The sequence below is a fragment of the Malurus melanocephalus genome, unplaced genomic scaffold (assembly GCF_030028575.1).
Source record: "Malurus melanocephalus ecotype Western Australia unplaced genomic scaffold, MMel_1.1 scaffold_92, whole genome shotgun sequence".
Lineage (NCBI taxonomy): Eukaryota > Metazoa > Chordata > Aves > Passeriformes > Maluridae > Malurus > Malurus melanocephalus.
This window is the reverse complement of record NW_026623324.1, coordinates 728,583-749,223: the sequence shown is the minus strand read 5'-3', so window position 1 is coordinate 749,223 and position 20,641 is coordinate 728,583. Positions and strand designations below refer to the sequence as shown.

The 20,641-nt window shown below is 44.8% G+C and overlaps 1 protein-coding gene across 1 annotated transcript in view; it reads right to left on the bottom strand.

The window, feature by feature from the left end:
• The window catches only part of DISC1 (DISC1 scaffold protein), a 180,511-nt gene extending 180,105 nt beyond the window's left edge, over positions 1–406 (bottom strand). Inside the window, exon 1 of the mRNA XM_057368434.1 lies at positions 279–406. Within this exon, the coding sequence (XP_057224417.1) occupies positions 279–348 (70 nt within the window). The 5' untranslated portion in view covers positions 349–406. The remainder of the gene's footprint in view (positions 1–278) is intronic.
• Between the last annotated feature and the right edge of the window lie 20,235 nt (positions 407–20,641).

Here is a 20,641-nt window from a genome sequence, read left to right as displayed (position 1 = left end):
AAAAAAAAAAAAGACACAAAAAAAAAAGAAAAGAAAAACACCCACACTACACTCTCCCCATACTCAACACGCCTCCCAAGCGCTGCCGGCGCTCGCAGCCCGGGGGCAGGGTCCAGCCGAGCCGCCCGGCCCCACCAGCGGGGAGCAGCGCTGCCGACCCCGTCCCCGCCAGAGTGCCCCACGCCCCCCGCGCATTCCGGGGCTCCTGAGGGGCTCTCCGGCCGGGCAGTCCCGGCCTGTCCCGTCCCGTCCCGTCCCTCCCCCGCCGCCCCGCTCACCTGGGCCCGCCGCGTCCCCCCCGCGGCACCGCCTGTCGGGCCCGCCCGGCCGGGGCTGCGGCCGCCACATGCCGGACCCCGGCCCGAACCGGGCGGAAAGCGGCCCCGGCACCGGCCCCTCCCCGCCGGGGGCGGGCCMGAAGCAGCTCCACCGCCCCGGGGAAGGAGAGGGCGGCGGGCGGGACCGGCTCTGGAGGGTGGTGCGGGCGGCGCGGGGAGCGCTGCCGTCGGGGCTGGGTGCGTCCAGAGTCCCGGGGAGGAAGGGGCCTCTCCAGGCTCCGCCCGCGCAGGGCTTTCAGGCTGTCCAGGCWCTGTTCCCGCAGGTCTGCAGCACTGAGTTAGGGTAGAGGGGAATCACGGAATCCCACAATCAGTCAGACTTGAAAGGACCACAGTGGTCCCACCTCCCTGCTCAAGCAGGGTCATCCTAGAGCACCTGGCACAGGATTGTGTCCAGATGGCTCTGGTGAGGGAGACTCCACAACCTCTCSGACCATCGGTTCCAGTGCCCACACAATAAAGAAGTTCTTCCTCATATTCAGGTWGAATTTCCTATGCGTCAGTTTCTGCCCATTKCCTCTTTTCCTATTGCTTGGCACCACCAARAAGARCYGGGCTCCATCYGCTTGACAYCCTCCCTTCAGATATTTGAAAACATGGATTAGGTCCCTTCTCAATTGTCTCTCTTGAGGCTGAACAGGCCCCTCAGCCTTTCCTCATCAGGGGSATGCTCCAGTCCCTTAATCATCTCTGTAGCCCTCTGCTGAATCTGCTCCAGACACTCCATGTCTGTCTTGTACTGAGGAGCCTGGAACCGGACACAACACTCCARATGTGGTCTCACCAAGGCTGAGTASAGCAGCAGGATCCCCTCCCCTGACCTGCTGGCAATGCTCTTTCTAATGCATTCCAGGGTTCCATCGGTCTTCTTGTTCATGTGGATGTGGGCATGGCTTATGGACAGCTTGGTGTCCACTGGCACTTTCAAGTCCTCTCCACAGAGCCAATTCCCATCAGGACAGCCCCTAACCCATACCAGTGCTTGGGACTATTCCGTCCCAGGTGCAGGACACAACCTGTGCTGCACATACCTACCTACACATATGGTCTCTGTCTCACACGTCCCGCCATCACAGAGATATGGCTACAACAAATATAAATATCAAATATACGGAAAACAATTTCTTTTCAAGTTTAGCAATATGAGCATTGCTTGGTCTCAGAGACATCATGTGACTGTTTGTGAGCTCTCCTCTGGTGCTGTTTTGCGTGAGATACTGAATTTAGCAAGATGTGAACAATTATTATGGTATTCATTGGCTTCAAGTAGCCATAAACATCTTGGAGCAGGACTTGAAGGGACACTAAAAAAGTTGGCAGATGATGCAAAATTGGGTGGAGCTGTTGACTCCCTTGAAGACAGTGAGGCCCTGCAGAAAGACTTTGATAAAGGGCTGGACAATCACCAGCCCTGTGAAGTTCAGCCAGGGACTCTGCCAGATGCTGCACCTTGGATGGGGCAACAGTGGATGTATGGAAAGACTGGGGAASAAGATGCTGGAAAGCAGTGCTGTGGAAAGGGACTTGGGTATCCTGGTCGATGGTAAGTTGAATATGAGCCAGCAGTGCCCAGGCAGCCAGGAGAGACAAGYRTGTCCTGGGGTGCATCAGGCACAGCATCGCCAGCCGGGCAAGGGAGGGGATTGTYCCACTCTGCTCTGACCTGGGGCAGCCTCACCKCGAGTGCTGGGGGCAGATTTGGGTGTCACAATATAGAAAAGAGATTAAACTGTTAGAGAGGGTCCAAAGGAGGGCAGTGAAGATGGTGAAGGGCCTTGAGGGGAAGCTGTGTGAGGAGTGGCTGTGGTCACTTGGTCTGTTCAGCCTGGAGCAGAGGAGACTGAGGGGAGACCTCATTGCAGTTACAACTTCCYTGTGAGGGCAAGTGGAAGGGCAGGTACTGATCCCTTCTCTGTGGTGACCAGTGTAAGGACCCAAGGGAATGCCCTGAGCTGTTTCAGGGGAAGTTCAGGCTGGGTATCAGGAAAAAGTTCTTTACCCAGARGGTACTTGGGCACTGGAACAGGCTCCCTAGGGAAGAGATCACAGCACTAAGTCTGACAGAGTTCAAGAATAATTTGGACAATGCTCTCAGGTACATSATGTGGCTCTTTGGGTTGTCCTGCACCGGGCCAACAGTTGGACTCAATGATCCGRTGGGTCCCTTCCAGCTCAGAATATTCTGTGATACTGTGAATTCTCTGTATGGTAATTTAATTGCTTTTGTATGACTCCACATACCTTTATGTTGCAGAGCTTTTTAATTTTATGGTAAGGTGCTATCATTTATATATATATATATGGGTTTTGGTTGGGATAGAGGCAATTTTCTTCATGGTAGCTTATTTAGGGCTTGTGACCAGTGTCAGGGATGCTTAACTGTGCAGTGCTTACACTGTTTCTCCAATTACCCTGCCAAGAAGCAGGTATACAAGAAGCTGGCAAGGGACATAGCTGAAACAGCATGACCTAAACAACCCAAGGGACATCCCAAACTACATGTCCACATGGTGTCAAGCCAAACAGTACAGGCTGGGGGAAAGAGGGGAAAGAGGAGAAAGAGAGAACATTCAAATTTATTGCATTTTTCTTCCAAGTTCACTGTTATGCGTGATAGAGCCTTGCTTTCCTGGAGATGACTGAACACCAGCCTGCCCATGGGAAGGGGTGAACGAGTTCCTTGTTTTGCTTTGCTTGCACATGTGGCTTTTGTTTTACCAATTGAATTGCCTATGCCTCAGCCCATGAGTTTTCTCACTTTTACCTCTCTGATTCTCTCTCCCATCCTACTGGGGAGGGAGGTGAGTCAGCGAGTGGCTGCATGGGGATTAGCTGCCTGCCAGAGTTAACCTTTAATATACAGCAAATGACTTCAAGTCCTTTTCCTAAAATCACTGTACCTTTCCTGATTCTGCCCTCTTGAACTTGCATATCATTAGAACAACAAGAATTTCTGTTAAAATCCCCTTTCCTGTTTTGTGCTTTAGGCAATTTTAGTCCTCCATCATTTCCTGTGTATTTACTCCTTCCTAGTTAAAACACATAACTTTGTGCTGTCCCTTACTGACAGTTTTCTTTCTATTGTTATTCATAATTATGAGCTTTATATAAGTTAATTAGTGTCCACTGACTACCGCTTTTATTGACTCTGCTAAAGTGATCCCTGCTTCACTCATGGACCATCATATCCACTGTATTAACCACGTACATTAAATCAGTGTTTTCTAGATGGCTTCTGTCCATCCTAATCTTCAAGAATGCTCCTTCCTTCTCAGATGCAGGAAATGCARTTGTAAGTTAAATATACCATCCTGTACACAAGGAAGTTTTCACAACATTCAGAGAAGTTGCTAAAAAAAGCCCAGGTTTATCTAACAACTGTCATCTTATAGATTTTCTCTGGTTTCAGTCCATTTACTGAGAAATACAGGACACGCTAAGGGAGTTTTGACCTCCTGTTCCAGTCTGTGCCCTTCCGGACTTGTGAGGGAAGACAGCAAGTAGCTGTGCCTCACATGCCAAAAACAGTCACACATCCTTCTCCTTCTTCCTTCAGCCTTTCAGTCAGTGCTAGCTCCCATCATTTAGAAAGAAATTGGTTGTAAAAGGGCAGTCTTATGGGTGCAGACAAAGGGCCCATCTAGTGCAGCCTTGCCTCCCGCTCAAAGCCAGGACAAGAGCAGGAAAAAGGCAGCACCCACAACACTTCCCCTTTGCACTCTCCCACCCACCCTCTGACCAATGTGTGCTCAGGGGGCTTCTCAGCTCTGTTTGGTTTGTTGAGCCAGTGGCCTGCGGTGGCTCTCACACTCTCTGAGGGTTTGCCCACCCTCACCCTGAGCCCACTTCAGCTCTTGGCCCACACAGCATCCATGGGTGAGGGGTTGCCCTGGTCTCACCTGCTGCACAAGGCACCAGTTCTTGTTCTGAGCCTGGCTCTGGCTTCCTGCCTTTGAGAGCTCCTGGATTTTTGTGCTTAAAAAACAGAGATTTTTCCCAATGTGTTTGCGCCTCTGATGATTTCCTGTGTTAACACATCATGCAGTCTCTTTTCCAAACTGTGCAGCGCTAAACTAATCAGACTGGCCAAATTATTTTCTGTTTCTGCTTTTTAGGATGAGGGGACTAAATGTAATGGATGTAACCCATCCTTTATGGATTCCTGCAGGGACATCTTCATGTTTGCTGTTGTGTTCTGTGTTCCTTTGCAAACGTTCTGTAGCATTTGATTGAGTGCTGCCACACACTTGACTGATGATTTCTGATGTGTAATTAACACCATGGTTTCCTTCTCAGTGTCCGTGMTCATTTCAGAGCTTTTTATCTTGTATGAGAGGCAAGGATTTTTCTTCCTGGTAGGTGCTGATTTAGTCTGCACACAGGGAATTTCATCTGTCACTTGATTGCCCTGTGTCTCAGTTTGAGACAATGTTTTCAGAGAAAAATGTTACACAGTAAATGTTTCCTCTGAAGTGAAAAATTTGGTATTTTTTTCCCACCAATATGAAATAGATGTTGGGGCAAAAAGTGAAGAGAAAAAAAAGTAGYTTATTAACAAACCACAGTGCCCACAGGACACAGATAAAAAGTAACCGTTAGATATTTAAAAGTCCAGAAATGCCCACTGACCCCTCTCTCCACAGCCGCTCGGCCACATGGTGCRGAGAAGATGGAATGTCTCCCCCCAGGAAAAAAAGAAACAAAAGAAAAAAAGTCCACATGGCGCTTGGGCAACAGTGGAAAAACCTGATGGTATCCTCTTCTCACTGTGGATGAAACAGAGGGTTTGGTGTGGTTTTCTGTCGCTGGCTTGGCTTCTTCAGGAATCTGGAATGAGGCGGCTGCTTGTCCCCGCCGGCCGCCAAATTGCTCCAGAAGAAAAGCCACACAAGTCGGAGAAAAGGGGTGGCGGTCCTGGAAAAGCTGTTTGCCCAAGCTAACAAACCCGAGCTAGCTAAASAGCAACAGAGTAACTCCCCTGCACAAAGCGAGCAAGGACTCCTGCAGCGTCGATGCTGAGGTCCAAAAAGCCCCTGGCTGCATAGCAGCCCTGGCTTTTAWACTGCCCGCGCCCCCCCTGCCCCTTCTTCCTGGTTGGATTTAAAGGTACAGGCACCTWTTGGGCATAGAAGCTGACAGAATATAGGAATACAGGATTGGCACAAAATCAACCCAAGACACCCTGTCATTCAACCTCACAAAGGTCCTGCAGTTCTTTGCAGCCAGCTCTTTCATGCTACCTCAAACAACTCAGCATCAGCAGCAGACTTGTTTCAGCTGCTTATATGATGAACAGCAGAGGTTCAAGAGACACTGGTCAATCCAAAGCTACCAAAATATTCATAGTCACGAAACAAATACTCAAAAGAAGTGGGGTATGATCTGTACTCAGGAAAAAAGCCCTGCTAAGGTGTTCTTTGCATTTGTTCTGCATCAGCTGGGGAAGTTAAATTTTATCCAAAACCTCGTCACTTCTGCTTCAGGTGAGTTTGCCTTACCTGATGTGTACTAACATCAGTGTGTATATTTAACAAAAGTCCCACCACAAGAGAATACTCAGTGGACTGTAATTGTTTACCTCAGAAGATAATCAGTAACATGTGTGAATATGTGTGTGTGCACAGAAYATGGCAATCTGTTCCTTTATCCAGAAAGGAGCTGCTTTTTGACAACCATACTCATTCAATTGCCATACCATTGGAGAGGAGCTGCAGGGATATGGCAGATAGTTTTTACTGAACTTAAAGTATAACTGGAGAAAAAGGTTCAAACACCCTTCTGAAACAAAACATTAGTAAGGGAGAATAATATTCTTGGGGTTTAATGCTGTTTTAATTGTGCCCTAACCTTGTTATAACCACAACCCTAAATCTGATCCAAATGATATGGGGAGATATCCTGAGATGTAGAGAAATATACTCTCCTACAGTTTGCCCTAACATACTTTTGGRCAGTAGTTAAGTGTTTAGATTGAGATGGATGGAGTAAGAAATTACACAGAAGAGCATACCTAACAGTGGATACTATAATGCTGTCTTCTAGTTTAGATTAGTCAGGAGGGAGCTGGAGCATTTTGATATTTCATAACTTCCAGTTTTCATTATAATGGCACATACAGGCACAGCCACCAAAAGAAATGGTCCTGCCTGCTCGCTCCTCTACTTCTCCAGTTGTGCCTATACCCATGCTACTGCCTGTTTTGTGCTGGCAGGAGAGTTTATCTGGCTCCACAATGAACTAGGAACAGACGTAGATTCAAAACTTTTTTTTTCCACTAAAAGCTTTCCTCCCTTGAAAGCAACTGTAAAGCTACAGCTTTACAAGCTGCATCAGAAATCCCCCCAAATTTTAACAAATTCTGCACTGAAGGCAGTGCTGCTGCCTTTTTCCTTCTCAAACAACTTCCTGGGCCCTCAGGCAAGCTCCAAATTGACCCCTGTTTTCCACTACTTGCTTGGCTTCTCAGCTTCTCATTATCTACACATAGCTGCTTCTTTATATGGTACCTTCAATTCCAATTGACTTCAGTGTATGAGAGCTCCCCCTGCACCTGCTGCCATAGAGAGCAGATTTCCTGTGGCTCTCTGTCCCTTACGACCTCTGGTTCATCTCATAGCTCAGCTGCAAACTCTGCCTTTCTTCTTCTTGCATTCATCTTTGTTTTTCACTCTCTGCCATCACTGCTTCACTAGAGATCTTTTCTGTTTCAGTAGTAAATAATGTATTCATCAAAACATGCTGCTGAAGGGAAGCCAGCTCTACTTGCAAATTCAAGTCAAATTAAAAAAAAAAAAAAAAAAAAAAAGGTTTTGCCTTGCATAAAAGTGAGGAAATCCCAGACATATTAAACTTATTTATTTTTATCTCTTTAGGATCAAGATGTCTTGATATTTTTAAGCTAGGCTCACATGTGGCACTGTGGCATCTCTCATAGATCAGAAGAGTACAAAAACATCATGTTCACATTCTAATATGGATTTTTTCCAAGCTATTCTTCTCATCCTCTCKCCTTCCCTTTATAAACCATTTGCATAAAGGTAATCTTCATAACAGATAGGGAAATAAAATTAATTAAGGTGCTTAATGGGAGTGGTAAAAGAGCCAGACTCAGTTATTAAACCACAGAACTCCTAGAGACTTCAACTAAGTCAGGATTTTGTTAAAAGAARTTAATTAGCTTTTTAAAACAAACTCATGTAAGTCTGAAATAAGAAAATGAGACYTCAATGTGATTGTTGTTACAGGTGAATACATTTCACTTTCCAGAATCACCTGTTTCATTGTTCATGTACAACTGTAACAGAGCAGGTGTTTGGCTTTACTGGCATCATTTTCTGATCCTGTTCCAAAGACAGTGTTTCAACTGGTGTCAGGGTAGACTTCAAAATAAGAGTAAAGCTGATAGCTCATTATCACTCAATTCAAAATATTTATGGGATTAATAATCACATACTATGGGTAACTCAAATTGTTTGAAGTCCTAATCTGGTGGATATAAAATTCAAAAGAGTTAAGCCTTTCAMTGTTTATTTTGACTGAATGGCTTGCCATAAATTTAAATTAGTCCAAGAAAYGAATTAGTTTCCCTAGAGATACCTGATCACTAGCAAGCAAGCTGAGGATACATAATGGTGTTTTGCAGGCTTTAAAAATGGATTTTACGCATAGTAGTGTGAACCAGCCAGAATTCTGTCAGTAGATCAACTGAAAACAAAACTGTGAGAATCAAAACCAGAAACATTGTTGCACAGAAACAATAAATGTATTTTCCTCATCAACTCTCCTTTTACTGAACTAATCCCCCCAAATCCYAAATTTCCTCAGATTTATTTCTCCCACTCTTCAGTATCTACTGCATGTCACAAGCTGGGATTTAAACATTCCCCTACAGCCACTAAGTAAACAAACATGCCTGCATTAATTTCTTACGTCGGGATGTGGAATTATTTTCTATTGAGCTGTCATTCTTATGGTGGCGCTTTTTTTTACGGCACATGTGTATTTGGATTTGAAATTGCCATTATTTGGCTGTAGCAGCCTACCCAGCCAYAAAGAGAGCATTTCTTAGCTTTGGCAATAAGTTTCTGGTGCYTTTCTTTCTCCCTTTTTCATGCCAACATACCTTATAAGCGCAGGATCACTTAAATAGTGTATTAAACAGAAATTCACAGTATTGTAAGTTCTAATATGTAAAGCATATTAGAAATGCTATCATATTAGAAATGCATGCATCCCGCATGCCAGAAATCCAAGGGGTACTAGGGCAGGATTGCTATCTGGGGATTGAAAGCCCACATCCTCAGTACTGTAGAGTTTGCCTGAGAACATGCAGATGAGCAATGTAGCAGGCATCCAGGTATTTCTGAGGAGATGAGAAAAAACATACTCTCTTCTGTGACCTTCACTCACCTTGCCTGCTCACAGGTATTTTCCTGACTGCTAAGCCAGGAGCCAGTCCTGTTAGTGGTACTGTTGTCTCTGCCTGATTAGAATTGTAAAAGGAAATATCTCTCTGGTTGGTGATACAAATCCCATGTAACAATTCTAGGAAATTCTGGTTGTCAGAAATAGATTTACTTTTTAAGAAGTAAACTATATGAATTAAAAACTCCTCCTCATTTTATTCTCCAATTCAGGAAATGCCATGAGGCAAACAAATTTTTCATTTATTAATGCCTGAAAAGAGGAAAGCTGATTCCATTCCAGACACCATCAGATAATACTTTTGCCAGAGGATGTTATTACAGTTTTAGGCTAAATATATAATATAAATAAGCTGTCTTCTGCCACACAAAAAATCTCAACTGGCTGGAAACAATTATTGTGAGATAATACATGGAAGTTTGCCAGCCGGGCTTGTTACATTTTCTAGCTCTACATTTATAACTTACATTAGAGCACAGCACTATCTCCGAGTACAGCCAAGGCTCTGCTGGTCTGTTTATGAACCTGCTTTACATATCAGTGGCAAAATTATAGGGCTGAAGTAAACCATGCAGTGAAGTAATCTAAACCAAATCCCTAGAAGATATTAATTTCCATTYAGGAAATAAGCACCACCTTTAAGTGGACCACATTCAATACAAGTGAATTATTATTCCAATTATTCAGCCAGCTTTACAACTTGCCCATGGCTCAATGCCAGCATTTTGCTTAACAGACTAATGAAAATTAGATTATCAAAGGCACCAGGTCAGCTGCACACACAGCAGCAATCAGGGGGCAGAGAGCAAACTGTAGCAGCCACCTTGGTCAGACACAAGGCCAAGGAATTATCCATCATGTCTTCTGATTGTGTCAGCAATACAATTAACTAAAAATGCTCCCAAGAGCTATCTGAGCCTAAGAACAGGTGGATGTGGTCCCTGTTTTCCCTCCACTAATGAGTTGCAGAGGAGGGTTAAGCATGGCAAAAAGGGTCCTGCAGAGCCTGCCCTGGGAATGGTCATGGGGAACAAGTCATCCCTCCTGTGCCCACAAATGTTTGTGAGGGTAGGCAAGGCAGAGATGTACAGGGAAGGGGAGGGAGAACACAACTTCAACAATTTTTTGCATGCTTTTATCAACAAGTTGCAATTGCTCTGGAGGTGAAAACCTAGGAAAGACAGTGACAAAATCTCACAGGCAGATCATAGGACCAGACTTGTACAGAGAAAACACCCTTATCATGTAACAGCTTGTCAGCAACCTCAGYGTACAACAGAGCGTGCTCTGGGAGGGTTGTTATAATGTCACCCGTATTTTCTTGGTATGGTCACAGAAAAGTGGAAAAACCTCTTTAGGAACAAATGTCTGGATGGAGATAAGGCTCCATTTGCAGTTCAAGGTTCCTGTGTGGCTTGCTGTGGAAAAGGCTGAATGTGGCTCCATTCAAAATGTTGAAGTTAGCCCCTGGGAAACATTCTCCTGGTGAAATGAAAGACGTGGAAACTGTGCAGATGCCTGCTTTTAAATGACTGTGTGAGAATGAAACTTTTGTTTCCCTTTTCACTTTTATTTCCTTATTCCTTGCACGATACTTATTTTAGAGTGAAAAAAGGAACAGGAGCAAAAATGTTTGCTTGGCTTTTTGAAGCTGACAAATGCTTTGTCTGTAGCAGAGACGGGACTCTGGGGTGGCGGACGGCTGTCRCAAGGCTCTGCCAGCTGCTGAGCTGCAGATGCCACTTCTCCTGACTGCTGRGGTGTGGGCAGGAGCCTGGCACCTGGGAGGTCAATGTTGGTTAGGGGGAAGATACCCTGATTTGTGCTTCTCGTCCAACTGACATGTGCCAAAATTTTGCAAAAGCAGGATTTGCAGTACATAACTGTGGGTCCCCAACTCAAAGCCCGTAGGTTAGGATGTTCATCTGTCTTACTGGCAGATCATGGGAGGACATCAGTCTTCACAAGACAGACTCAAAAACTGAGCCACCTTCTGGAGGCTCCAAAATCTTCCAGCTGACTGCAGAGAGAACCAAGGAAGGTCACCTTCCTCAGCTTAGCACCCCAAACTGTAGGAGATTACTCTGGGCTATACAAATGGCCATGCAAATAGAACTGTCATGATTCTGCCCTCAGAAAAAATAACCAGAAAAGGAGAAAGTGGTGATTCTGGCCATATGATTTGGCAGAAAGCAAGAGGGAGCAGAAGGCAAGAGAAATAGGGAAGGGAAAAGAAAAATAGGGGAAGAAATAGAAAGGAAGAAACGTGAGCAGTAAGAGGAAAGCAACTGCTGAAGGAAATGACAAAGAGACTAAGGGGGCAAAAGTGCCTGCAAGGCCAAGCAGAAGAAAGTCAAAAGCAGACAAGTGACAAGCCTGAGCCTCCCATGGAGAAGCTCATGCCCACACCCYGGCAGAGGAGTAGCAGCTGCCCATGGCCACCATAGTCCCTGGTTCAGCCATTCCCAGGGCCTGGAGGAAGCCCTGCATGAAGAACACTGCAATTTTCTCTGTCAGGTCCACTCCTGTGATGGCCATTCCTGGTAACAGCAGAAATTTGGCACTTGGTAGTCAGCAGCCAGAGAATGGAATTGACTTTTCCTCATGACAACAGACAGCACTGTTCAGCAGACACAGGGCAAGATTTCTGATGTGTGGTACCAGCAGGAGAAAATTTTCACTGTTTTCAGTGAATTTCTCACTGTTTTCAATTCTCTTTTAGATGTGAAATAGTTGGCAAATTCTTCAGTGCTTTTTTCCTGCTCTGCTGCCAAAATTATCTCAGCACTACCAAGGAAACATAAGCACAGACAAGCCTTCAAAGAAGTTCAGTGGGTACTGGAAATATCTTGAAACACTTTTGGTTTAATTGTTAAATGTCTTTCATACTTACAGTGTACTTGGAAAGGTACATAAATCAGCACATTATACAAATCCAGTGATTAAAAGCCACTTACTAGTTTGTAACAGTAAATATACGGCTGAATGGCAAAATTAAACATGGTTCATAGAAAAAAATGTGGGGCACATTAGCAAGTGTAATTGTTTTACTCAGGTCTATTATCTTTAATGGAGTTTTTACTATTGTGCACACACACGTACCCACGGTGAAGATACCAAATTAGAAACTAAACCCTGGCAGAGCGAAGCCACAACTGAACCATTTAGACCAGTGATAACAGGACCACCCTTGCCACTGGACTAAACACTGTAAGTGTAGTGAGACGCATTTTCTCCTTGAGAAAACTTCCTGCTCACAGCTTGATACAGTGAGGAAGCATTCCTGAGGAGTGAGCCTGCACAGGYGGGCAGCAGCATCCAGGCTGTGGTCGCAGGGTGCTGCGTGCAATGTGCCCAGAGCTGCAGCSAGAGGCCAAGGGAAGCACAGAGGAAATTCGCACAATTGCCTGTTTCCCCGCCATGCATTAAGCGACTGAGTGATCACAGGCCACAACTGAATTACAGCAGTGAGTCACAGAGTTCAAAACAAGAGCATCCACTAATTGTTTCGTGGAAGAGGCTCAGGGAAGCCTGAAGAAGGATTTTGTAGGATATTCTTTTACTCATTGTCAGCTTTGTAGCCTTTTGTAGCAAAGCCAGCCCTTCTGATCTGAGAGTTTGTTTTACCACTCATAGCCCAGGGAGGCCTGTGTTCCAGGGCTGAGCATACATCCCTCATGGGCAACTTTTTCTGCTGTGAGCCTGGAATAGCTTAGGAGCTGTCTTCTAGAGCTATCAGACATCACCAGATAGCAAACGGGAGGGGGGATCAACGGCCTTATTCCCAGTCTAGCCTCCCAATCAGCTCTGTACAAATGTTTTGGTCAGTTGGATGAAATTATTCATCTACATTTCAGGTGTTCAAGGCGTTTTATTWGACAAATATCTCCACCCCCAAGCCYCTAGACTTAGATAAGATCTCTCAATGATCAGCCTGAGCCTTGCTTAGTGGGGCTGTAGAGCCACATACAAGATGGGGAAAAGCTCCTGGCTCTGATGGACTTTCTGCTTTCTCAATCCCTTAAGACATGAAGTCTCCTCTCATTCTTGTCATCAGCTTTCTGGTCCTACTTACCTGCCTAAGACAGAAAAGCCTTCCTGCTGGACTTATTTCCCAAGCTAAGGCTTGTTCAGTTTCTCAGTACCCTTTACAGTACTTCCTTACAGATCAAAGCTAACCATGGCTCAATAACTCATCTGTCTGGAGTCATGTTCTTTTCTAATTTCAGTCCCAACCTGAAGATGAAAGCATGAACAGAAAAAGCAGATGAATCAAAATGGGATTTGCAATTTGGTGGAGAAAAGACCTGTGAAGGCAGATTTGCTTGGCAGCAGCTCAGYTGGGGGGCTCAGAGGCAGGCAGGAAAAATTTTATGCAGATACAGTGATTTCWTCTTTTCATTGAGATGATAAGGGCACAAAATAAGCAATGACCAAGAGSTAAGGTCCCTTCCAACCAAAGCCACCCTATGATTAAATTATGATCTCACCCTTGTATTTTTCTGAGTGAAGAAATYAAACAGTGGCTGCTTCTGGACCTGTCATCTGCTTAGGGCTCACTTGTAGAGAAAGGTCCCTGCTATTAGCAGGAGCTGGGCTCCCTTGCATTTTTCTTGTATCTGAATTTTTATTTAAAAAAAAAAAGAGGACAAACTTTTTCCATTGACAACAGAAGTGGAAAAATTAGCAGGCTGGGAAAGTCAACAAAAATTAGAAACTTATGCCAAAAAATGGAAATTTTCCMTGTTTTGCACTTTGATTTAATGCAAAGTCCATTTGGAGTAAAAGTACCTGAAAAATTATTATCAGGAAAGTGAGAGTTAGCAAAGAGAACAGCCAAGATTCAGAAGGAGCCCAAGTTAGTGGAAAACAATCATATTTGAGGACCATTTATTAGAATCGTAACACTTCTGGTCTTGTATTTAAAACAACTGCTTGGTCTCAGCTGCCTAAAAAGCTGTTGTATTACTGCCAAGTCATTAGCTTACAAAGCTCCAGGCCCTGTCTACACACAAGCCTGCCATCAGTTTAACTAAAATCACTATTTAATCCATTTAGAGCAATCAGCACAACCCTTTTTTTGGGTAACCAAATTAGCCTAAATCAATACAAGCCTGTTGCAAACAGAGACAAACAATTWAAGGGCATCGACATCAAAACCTGAATTAGCTCAGGCAGAGTGAGTTTTGTGGCGAGGCAGAAGCTCAGGTCAAGCTAGGGAGAAGCTGCCATGGCTCTTTTTGTGYCACACAGCTGTACCTGAAGCACAGCCAGCAGCAGCTTTGTGCTGAGGTGCCCAAGTGGTCTCTCCTGCCATGTGCGTGGTCAGGATCCCCACCGCTTCTCAGGACCATGCCCTGCTGTTCAGAAGCTGCAGTCACCCTCATCCTGTCCTCTTCCCAGCCCTGTGTGACAACCCAACCAACTTCCTAGGAGAGTTTGAGGGGAAAGGTGCAAGACATGGCTTGCTCCAGTAGAAAGCGTTCAGCTTCAATGGCCCAGGAAACCTTGTTTAAATTCTACTCTCCTGTGCTGAAAAACATGTGAGTGTCGGTACAGACACAGCCATTYATGACAGCATCCTCCCTCCCTGTGTTTGCAGCTGCCTGGGCAGAAGACCAGGTCTCCTCTCCAGAGACCTCCYGCACCCTTCTCCTTGTTCTGAGTCAGKCTATGGCCAGCTGCTGTTGATGGTGTTGAATTCTTCTTTTGGTAAAAACAGCGAGCGGTTGCTCCATATTCATCTTTATGGCACACATAACTCTGTAGGCCCCTATTAAATCCTCCCTATCCAGCCCACTGGACTTGAAGAGTTTCCTTTCACAGAGAAGCTATTCCCTACCTATAGTCATCCTTTCTGCCTTTCTCTGGTCCTTTTCCAGTTCTGCTATATTCTTTTTGAGATAAGGGATCTGAGTCACACTCAAAAACAGGAGACCCAAGTATTCATACAGGTACATTTATACAATAATGTATATATTACACAATTATATATATATCTTTGCCTTTTTCCTAATCCTCAAAATTCCTAATGTAAGACTGGCTTTTTGTGCTTACTGGCAATCATTGAGTTGATATTTTCTTGGAAAAAATCCCAATATTTTGAAGGGTGTACATGGGGATTATTTTTCCCAGTGTATTGCTTCACATCCACCTGCACTCAGTGTGTTTCCCCATCCTGCTCTGTAGGTCCATGCTGCTCTTCAGCATTTGTTTTGGTYACCTGTTGTCTTTACTGGATATCTCACAGTAAACTCACAGTTTTCTCAGTGAGCAAACTCTTTCACCTCACAGGTCACCCTCTTTTCCATGTCTTTATGTGTAGGCTCCATATGTGCACATGAGGCAGCAGGRGGGAAGTGCACAGGAGATAAGGGGAAAATTCAAATATGTACTCATATTTCAGTTATTTTCTTCTCAGGTCTTGCATCAACAAACACCCTAATGTGACTCCAAAAAGCAAAAGAGACCAGAATCAGAAAAGCAGGGCCACAGGCAGGCCAGGGAAGGGCTGCCAAGGTTCAGAGACACCTTCAGGGAGGGAGTACCAAGCTCAGCTCTGAGAGCTCCTGATGACCTCAGGGAGACCTCTGAGCTTTGACCTCAGGCAAAGCTGCAGGATGTAGCTACTGAGTTTCAGCAGCTTAGGGATGCCACTAACTTCCCTGCTGAAGCTAGGGATTTCAGAGTCTTTTTACTGAAGATACCAGCTGGAATCTCACTGGAGTTTGTCACAGAGAGGATGCAAACTGTCTCTGACCTTTATACACATGCATGATGGGTCCCGAGCATTCAGGACTTCATAAATGAATTCTGTCTTTRTTAAGCTGTGGCAAAAAAGGACGGAAATCCCTCTGAAACCTGTGATCTTCCAGAGGCAAAGGAACTGCTCTAAGACAAACCGGCATCTCCTTCCTCCCATGGCTGTAATCCAGAAAGCAGTTTACATTAATGAGGTATCTGGCCCTCAGCTAAGCTACAAAAAGCCRAAGATGCTCAGATAGGACTGTGACAATATAATGTGAAACAGGGCTAATTTCATATTGCAGAATGCCTGGGTAGCAACAGATATCTGCAGCCACATGTCCAGACACACCAGCCTCACTTGATCTTTTCCAGTGTGCCAGCCCTCCCCGCTGGAGCTGGATACAGGACACGTAAGAACAGTGGGTGTAAGAACAGGAGATCTACTCTGTTCTCTGGCTTTCATTCCTAGAGTGGKTATCCTGTGAAAGGCACCCTGTAGAAGGACCTTAAATTACCCTTGAATGACCTTTAGAAGAATCTTCAGGGTGACAGCGCCACCATTTCTAAGTCTATTGATGCAATTTTATAAGTAATTGTTATCAGTGCCTTTCCACTGAGGCAATCCAAGCGACAACTATGATAGTGTTATCCCCTTTAAAAGCCTGATGTTTCATCATCCCTCTGCTTGTGGTACTTGCCAGGTCTCTCCTGGCCTGGGGCTCTCCTGAGCAGCACAAGGCAAGGGAGAGACAAAAGACCGCAACAAGGTGAGGTCCCAAATCACCTTTAGCATTAACTGGGCAATGTACCAGGGCTTAACCACCAATCCCAGCCCCCTTCTATTCAGGGAACACAGCACAGCCACTTCTTATATCCCACAAACAGTGGGTTTGGAGCATCTCATGTTTCTACCTGAGGGTTTTCTGTGACAGCCACAGTCAGGGCAGGGAAGCATGCAGGCACATTCATACATGCAGAAATGTTTGATTTTATACCAAAAGTTCAACAGCTAAAATAGGCTTGCATTTTCTTGTATAGGTAGCATGATTAGAACATAATTTAAGGAATTTAGGACTCAAGTCTAAAAATCCTTATAGGACTGGTACTCCTTAAAAGTACTAGCTCAAATAAGAACATTTGTATAATTCACACATCCGCAAGAACACGTCTGGTCAAAGCTTCTCATGGYGTTTTATTTATCTATCTTCAAAACCCCATACAGACATGTGATGAGATATAAAAATAAAAATATGCTGTTCTCTGGTATCCCCCAGATTTCCAAATGGTAGAATATGCTGAGAATATAATTATTACTATCAGAGGCCTATCTCAGTCTAAAAATTACATTTAAACCATATCACTAATTGTGTTTGTAAGAACTTAAAAAGAAAACAATAAATAACTTGTAACTCAAAGCCAAAAGCTTGAGCACTCCAAAAGCTGGACACTAGGTGGCAGAAAAACTGTATGTTCGCCAGTAACTGACAAACACTCACCCTTTCAGTAAGAAGGCTGGCCCAGAGAAGTGACAGCACTTCTCTCAAATAAATTGAAAGTTTATAGCTGCCCTGCTTTTCCTCATTAGCTCCAAAAGTGCACAGATCCTGTTAAGGTTGGGCTGAAACTGTTTACATTCTGTAAAAATGAGCATTACCATTTTGTCACAAACCCAGGTCTCTCGCAGTAGCTCCTTTTTCCCCATACAGCACGTTTCTAATGCAGGACCCAGGCAAACCCTACCCCAACCCTTAACAGACAATACGTTTTTTTCATGGAGAGGTAAGGAATTCCAACAGAGAGGAACTCAAAAGAGTCCAAGTTATTTAGGAACTTCTGTGTAGCTGCAGATTGGTAGGACACACCACAGATAGCTCAAATTAAGAAATAAGAATCTACATTATTTGTTAATCATAATTTTACAGCTTTTTGTAAAAGCAGCTTTTTTCCAACAGCCTGTCGACTGGGAACCACCACAGGCAGACCCTGAGGAGAAAAGGATGGAAAAAAGGCTTGGGATGGAGGCAAAGGAAAGGGGTGTCCAGCACATGTCATACCTGCATCCTCTTCGTGCCCTGCCAGGAAAGATATATAAAACATAAATAAAATAATTAATAAATATACAATAACCAGCATCAGGACTTTATGAAGGCAAGCAGGAGTTTCTGCATCAGTGTTTGCAACACCATTCCCTGCTTATTGGGCTCATGTAAATRCAGCCTGTGGCAGGTCACAGACACGCACATGCCAGTGACCTCAGCATTTTGGCGGTGCAGCTTCTGGCCTTGGCTGGCTCTCRGGAGCAGAAGGAGCTCAGGCTCACATTGGTGGGAGTGGGGGTCAAGGTTAAACGGCTCTATCTAATTCCAGGCTCCTGGCTGATTTGCTGTGTGCCTGACAAAGCTCCATCTTCTCTCATAGCCCTGGCATCGGCTGCCTGTCACCTTTACTTCCAGGTGTGAGGTGCAAAGCGAAACATACCTACCAACAGCCCTTGCTGCAAGGAGAGATACAACCCCCAATCCCTCCTAACAAGRCTCCTGGAACATAATGCTCCCATGACATCCAAACTCCCAGAACTGACCATTCAAGCACACCCTTAACCTTTCTGGTTCCTGTCCCCGAGAGTGCAAAAGTTCATTTTAATAAAAATCTGAGCAATTTCCAGATCAGTTTTTTCAGATTCTCTTGCTGGGGCCACCTCAGGAGAGGACCCTGAAGAACTAAATGGAACTAGTAGTCCCTTCTGGATTGAAAGGGACTTGCAAGCCTGCAGGAAAGCTCAGGGCTGTGGGAGAAGTGCCTAAAGCTAGAAAATGTCCCCCAAAACCTGCACTGAACCTATAGCCAAGAAACAGTTTACAAACAGAATTGGCTCAAGAAGTCATCTGACCTATTGTGGCAGTGGAGGAGCAGAGCACACACAAAAGCGTCTTTCTTTGGGAGGAATGAACATCTGCGTGACAYGAAAACAACACCACTGGGGGAAAAAAAAAGGATCAGCCCACATGTCACTGGTCTGCAAAAGCCAATAGCAGAGACTCAGAGTTCAGCCACCCCAGGTGGCCAAAGGGACACCAGAGCCAGCCTGCCTGGCCTGTGGGAGGAGCTGAGAAAGGAATCATCACATCACTTTTGGCCAGTGTTCAGGGAGGCACCAACTGGCTCCAGAAGAAAGTCATCAGCAAGTCTCTTCTGCTACATTCTGCAAACAGGCCTCTCAAAGGGATGATGGGTGAGGTAAAAAGAGGTAGCATTTGTGGGAAATCATACTCCTCAAAGAAAACCTTCCTCAGAACTGGAGAAGAAACTTCTTTCTTGTAGGCAGTTTTCCTTGGCTCATGATGACTGCAAACCTCAGAATAGCTAAGGTTTGTTCACCTGCAAAAGCAACGTGAGATCTGCCCATCCACCCATCCTGATACATGGCACCATGGCTGCCATGGGACATCCACATCAGGCCTTATCYGAATGTAGGAATACCAGACCTCTCCCCTCAGTCACAGCCCTATTCCCAAATCTGGAGGTGCAAGCAAACAAACCTACCTAAGAAACCAACTGATTCCTCTTTCTGCATGGAAATATTTCACCCCAGGATTCCAGCTAAACAAGGAAAGGACTGAACCATGGGATGGACATGGGCAATGGCTCAAAAGAACATACAGACTAAGAAAGGATAAGTGACGAAAGGGAAGAAACAGAGAGGGGTTTGAAGCAGCAATACAAGCAAAATGGACACGTAAACTGCACACAAGGGGAAAACTGTGGTCACCGTAAGCATTCCTCTATATTAAAAACTGTATCTAACCATGTCTCTTAACAGCTGCAGATGACAGCATTCAAACATCAAGGTTTGTGGCTACCAGTGTGGGAGTGAGTAAAGGGAATGTGGATGGGAAGTTGGGTCATATGGGAACTGAGAGCTTGTTGATTAGTGACAGCATGACTGGAAGCCTGCAAACCCTTGCTCAATCCAGGACCTGCAGGTTCTCAGCTGCTCAGGAAATCAAGTTCCCCTTATTTGTGGCACAAGGTTAGATCAATGCATTGGGGACCTTGCGGTAATTTTAAATTCAGCTCTTTCGGTCAACTGCAGATCTCTTTTATAGCTGAGTCACTTGGTTTCAAAGTGTTGTTTCCAGCCCTTGCAGGGCTGCCTTCCTGTCCCACGTCCTCCCCTGTCCCACACCCTACTTGCATGTGCACCCGCTGTCCTGTGGCTCAGCCTGCTCTTCCTCCATGCTGTCCCACTCCTTTCCATTCTTCCCCCCTTTGTCTCTGCCTCACTTCCTTCCATTTTGCCTCTCCACTGCCTTCACCCTTCCCAACTAACCCTTTACTGTCACACTCCAGACTTCCTTAAGTTTTGACACATTTTTTCTCCAAAATGAGAAGCGGTAAACCAACTTACTACTACACACCATCTTGACAAAAATCCTATAACTTTATCTTCTCCCCTTTCTACCACCTTCCTTTTGTTYGCCTTGGCTAATCTTTTGCCTACTCTTAAACTGCAGACTTTGAGGGCAGTGCCAGAATCTGGTCTGGATTCCATATAGCACCTAATATGCTAAATATTATAAAAGGCCCTTTTAATTTTCTTTTTTTTCCTTTTGATTTTCAACAAACTCACTGAACATCCAAGTAAGCAGGAGTTTAAGTACACAGACATATGTGTCTTGTCAACAGGAAGTTTCTCTTGCATAACTTCTATGGCAGTTCTAGAAAGCTAAATGTGGGTGCATTTTTCCTCAYTGAAAATTACCAGTCAGGAAAAAAAGTGAACTTCTGAAGAAAAATMATTTCTGAGAAAGGAGATTCCAGAAAGGCAGATGATTTTTAGCACGCAGAGCTGCCCTTGTGAAACATTTGTTCTGATGTAGTCCTGCTCTGGCTTCAGACCAAGCATATCAATAGCTCCATAGAGTAATGGGATAAGAAATGGGAAAATTGCCATTGCTTGTTTAGCAGCTTGTTTTGCTGATAAATGTCTGTCACTTTTCAAATAGCTACAGTACAATTGTTTTTTAGGGAAAATATTTCCTTGAGTAGGAGGTTTGCAGGCCATTAGCTACTTCCCATCTGTGCTGGCGTTTTAATACATCGCACATACACTTTGCTCCCCATTAGAAATT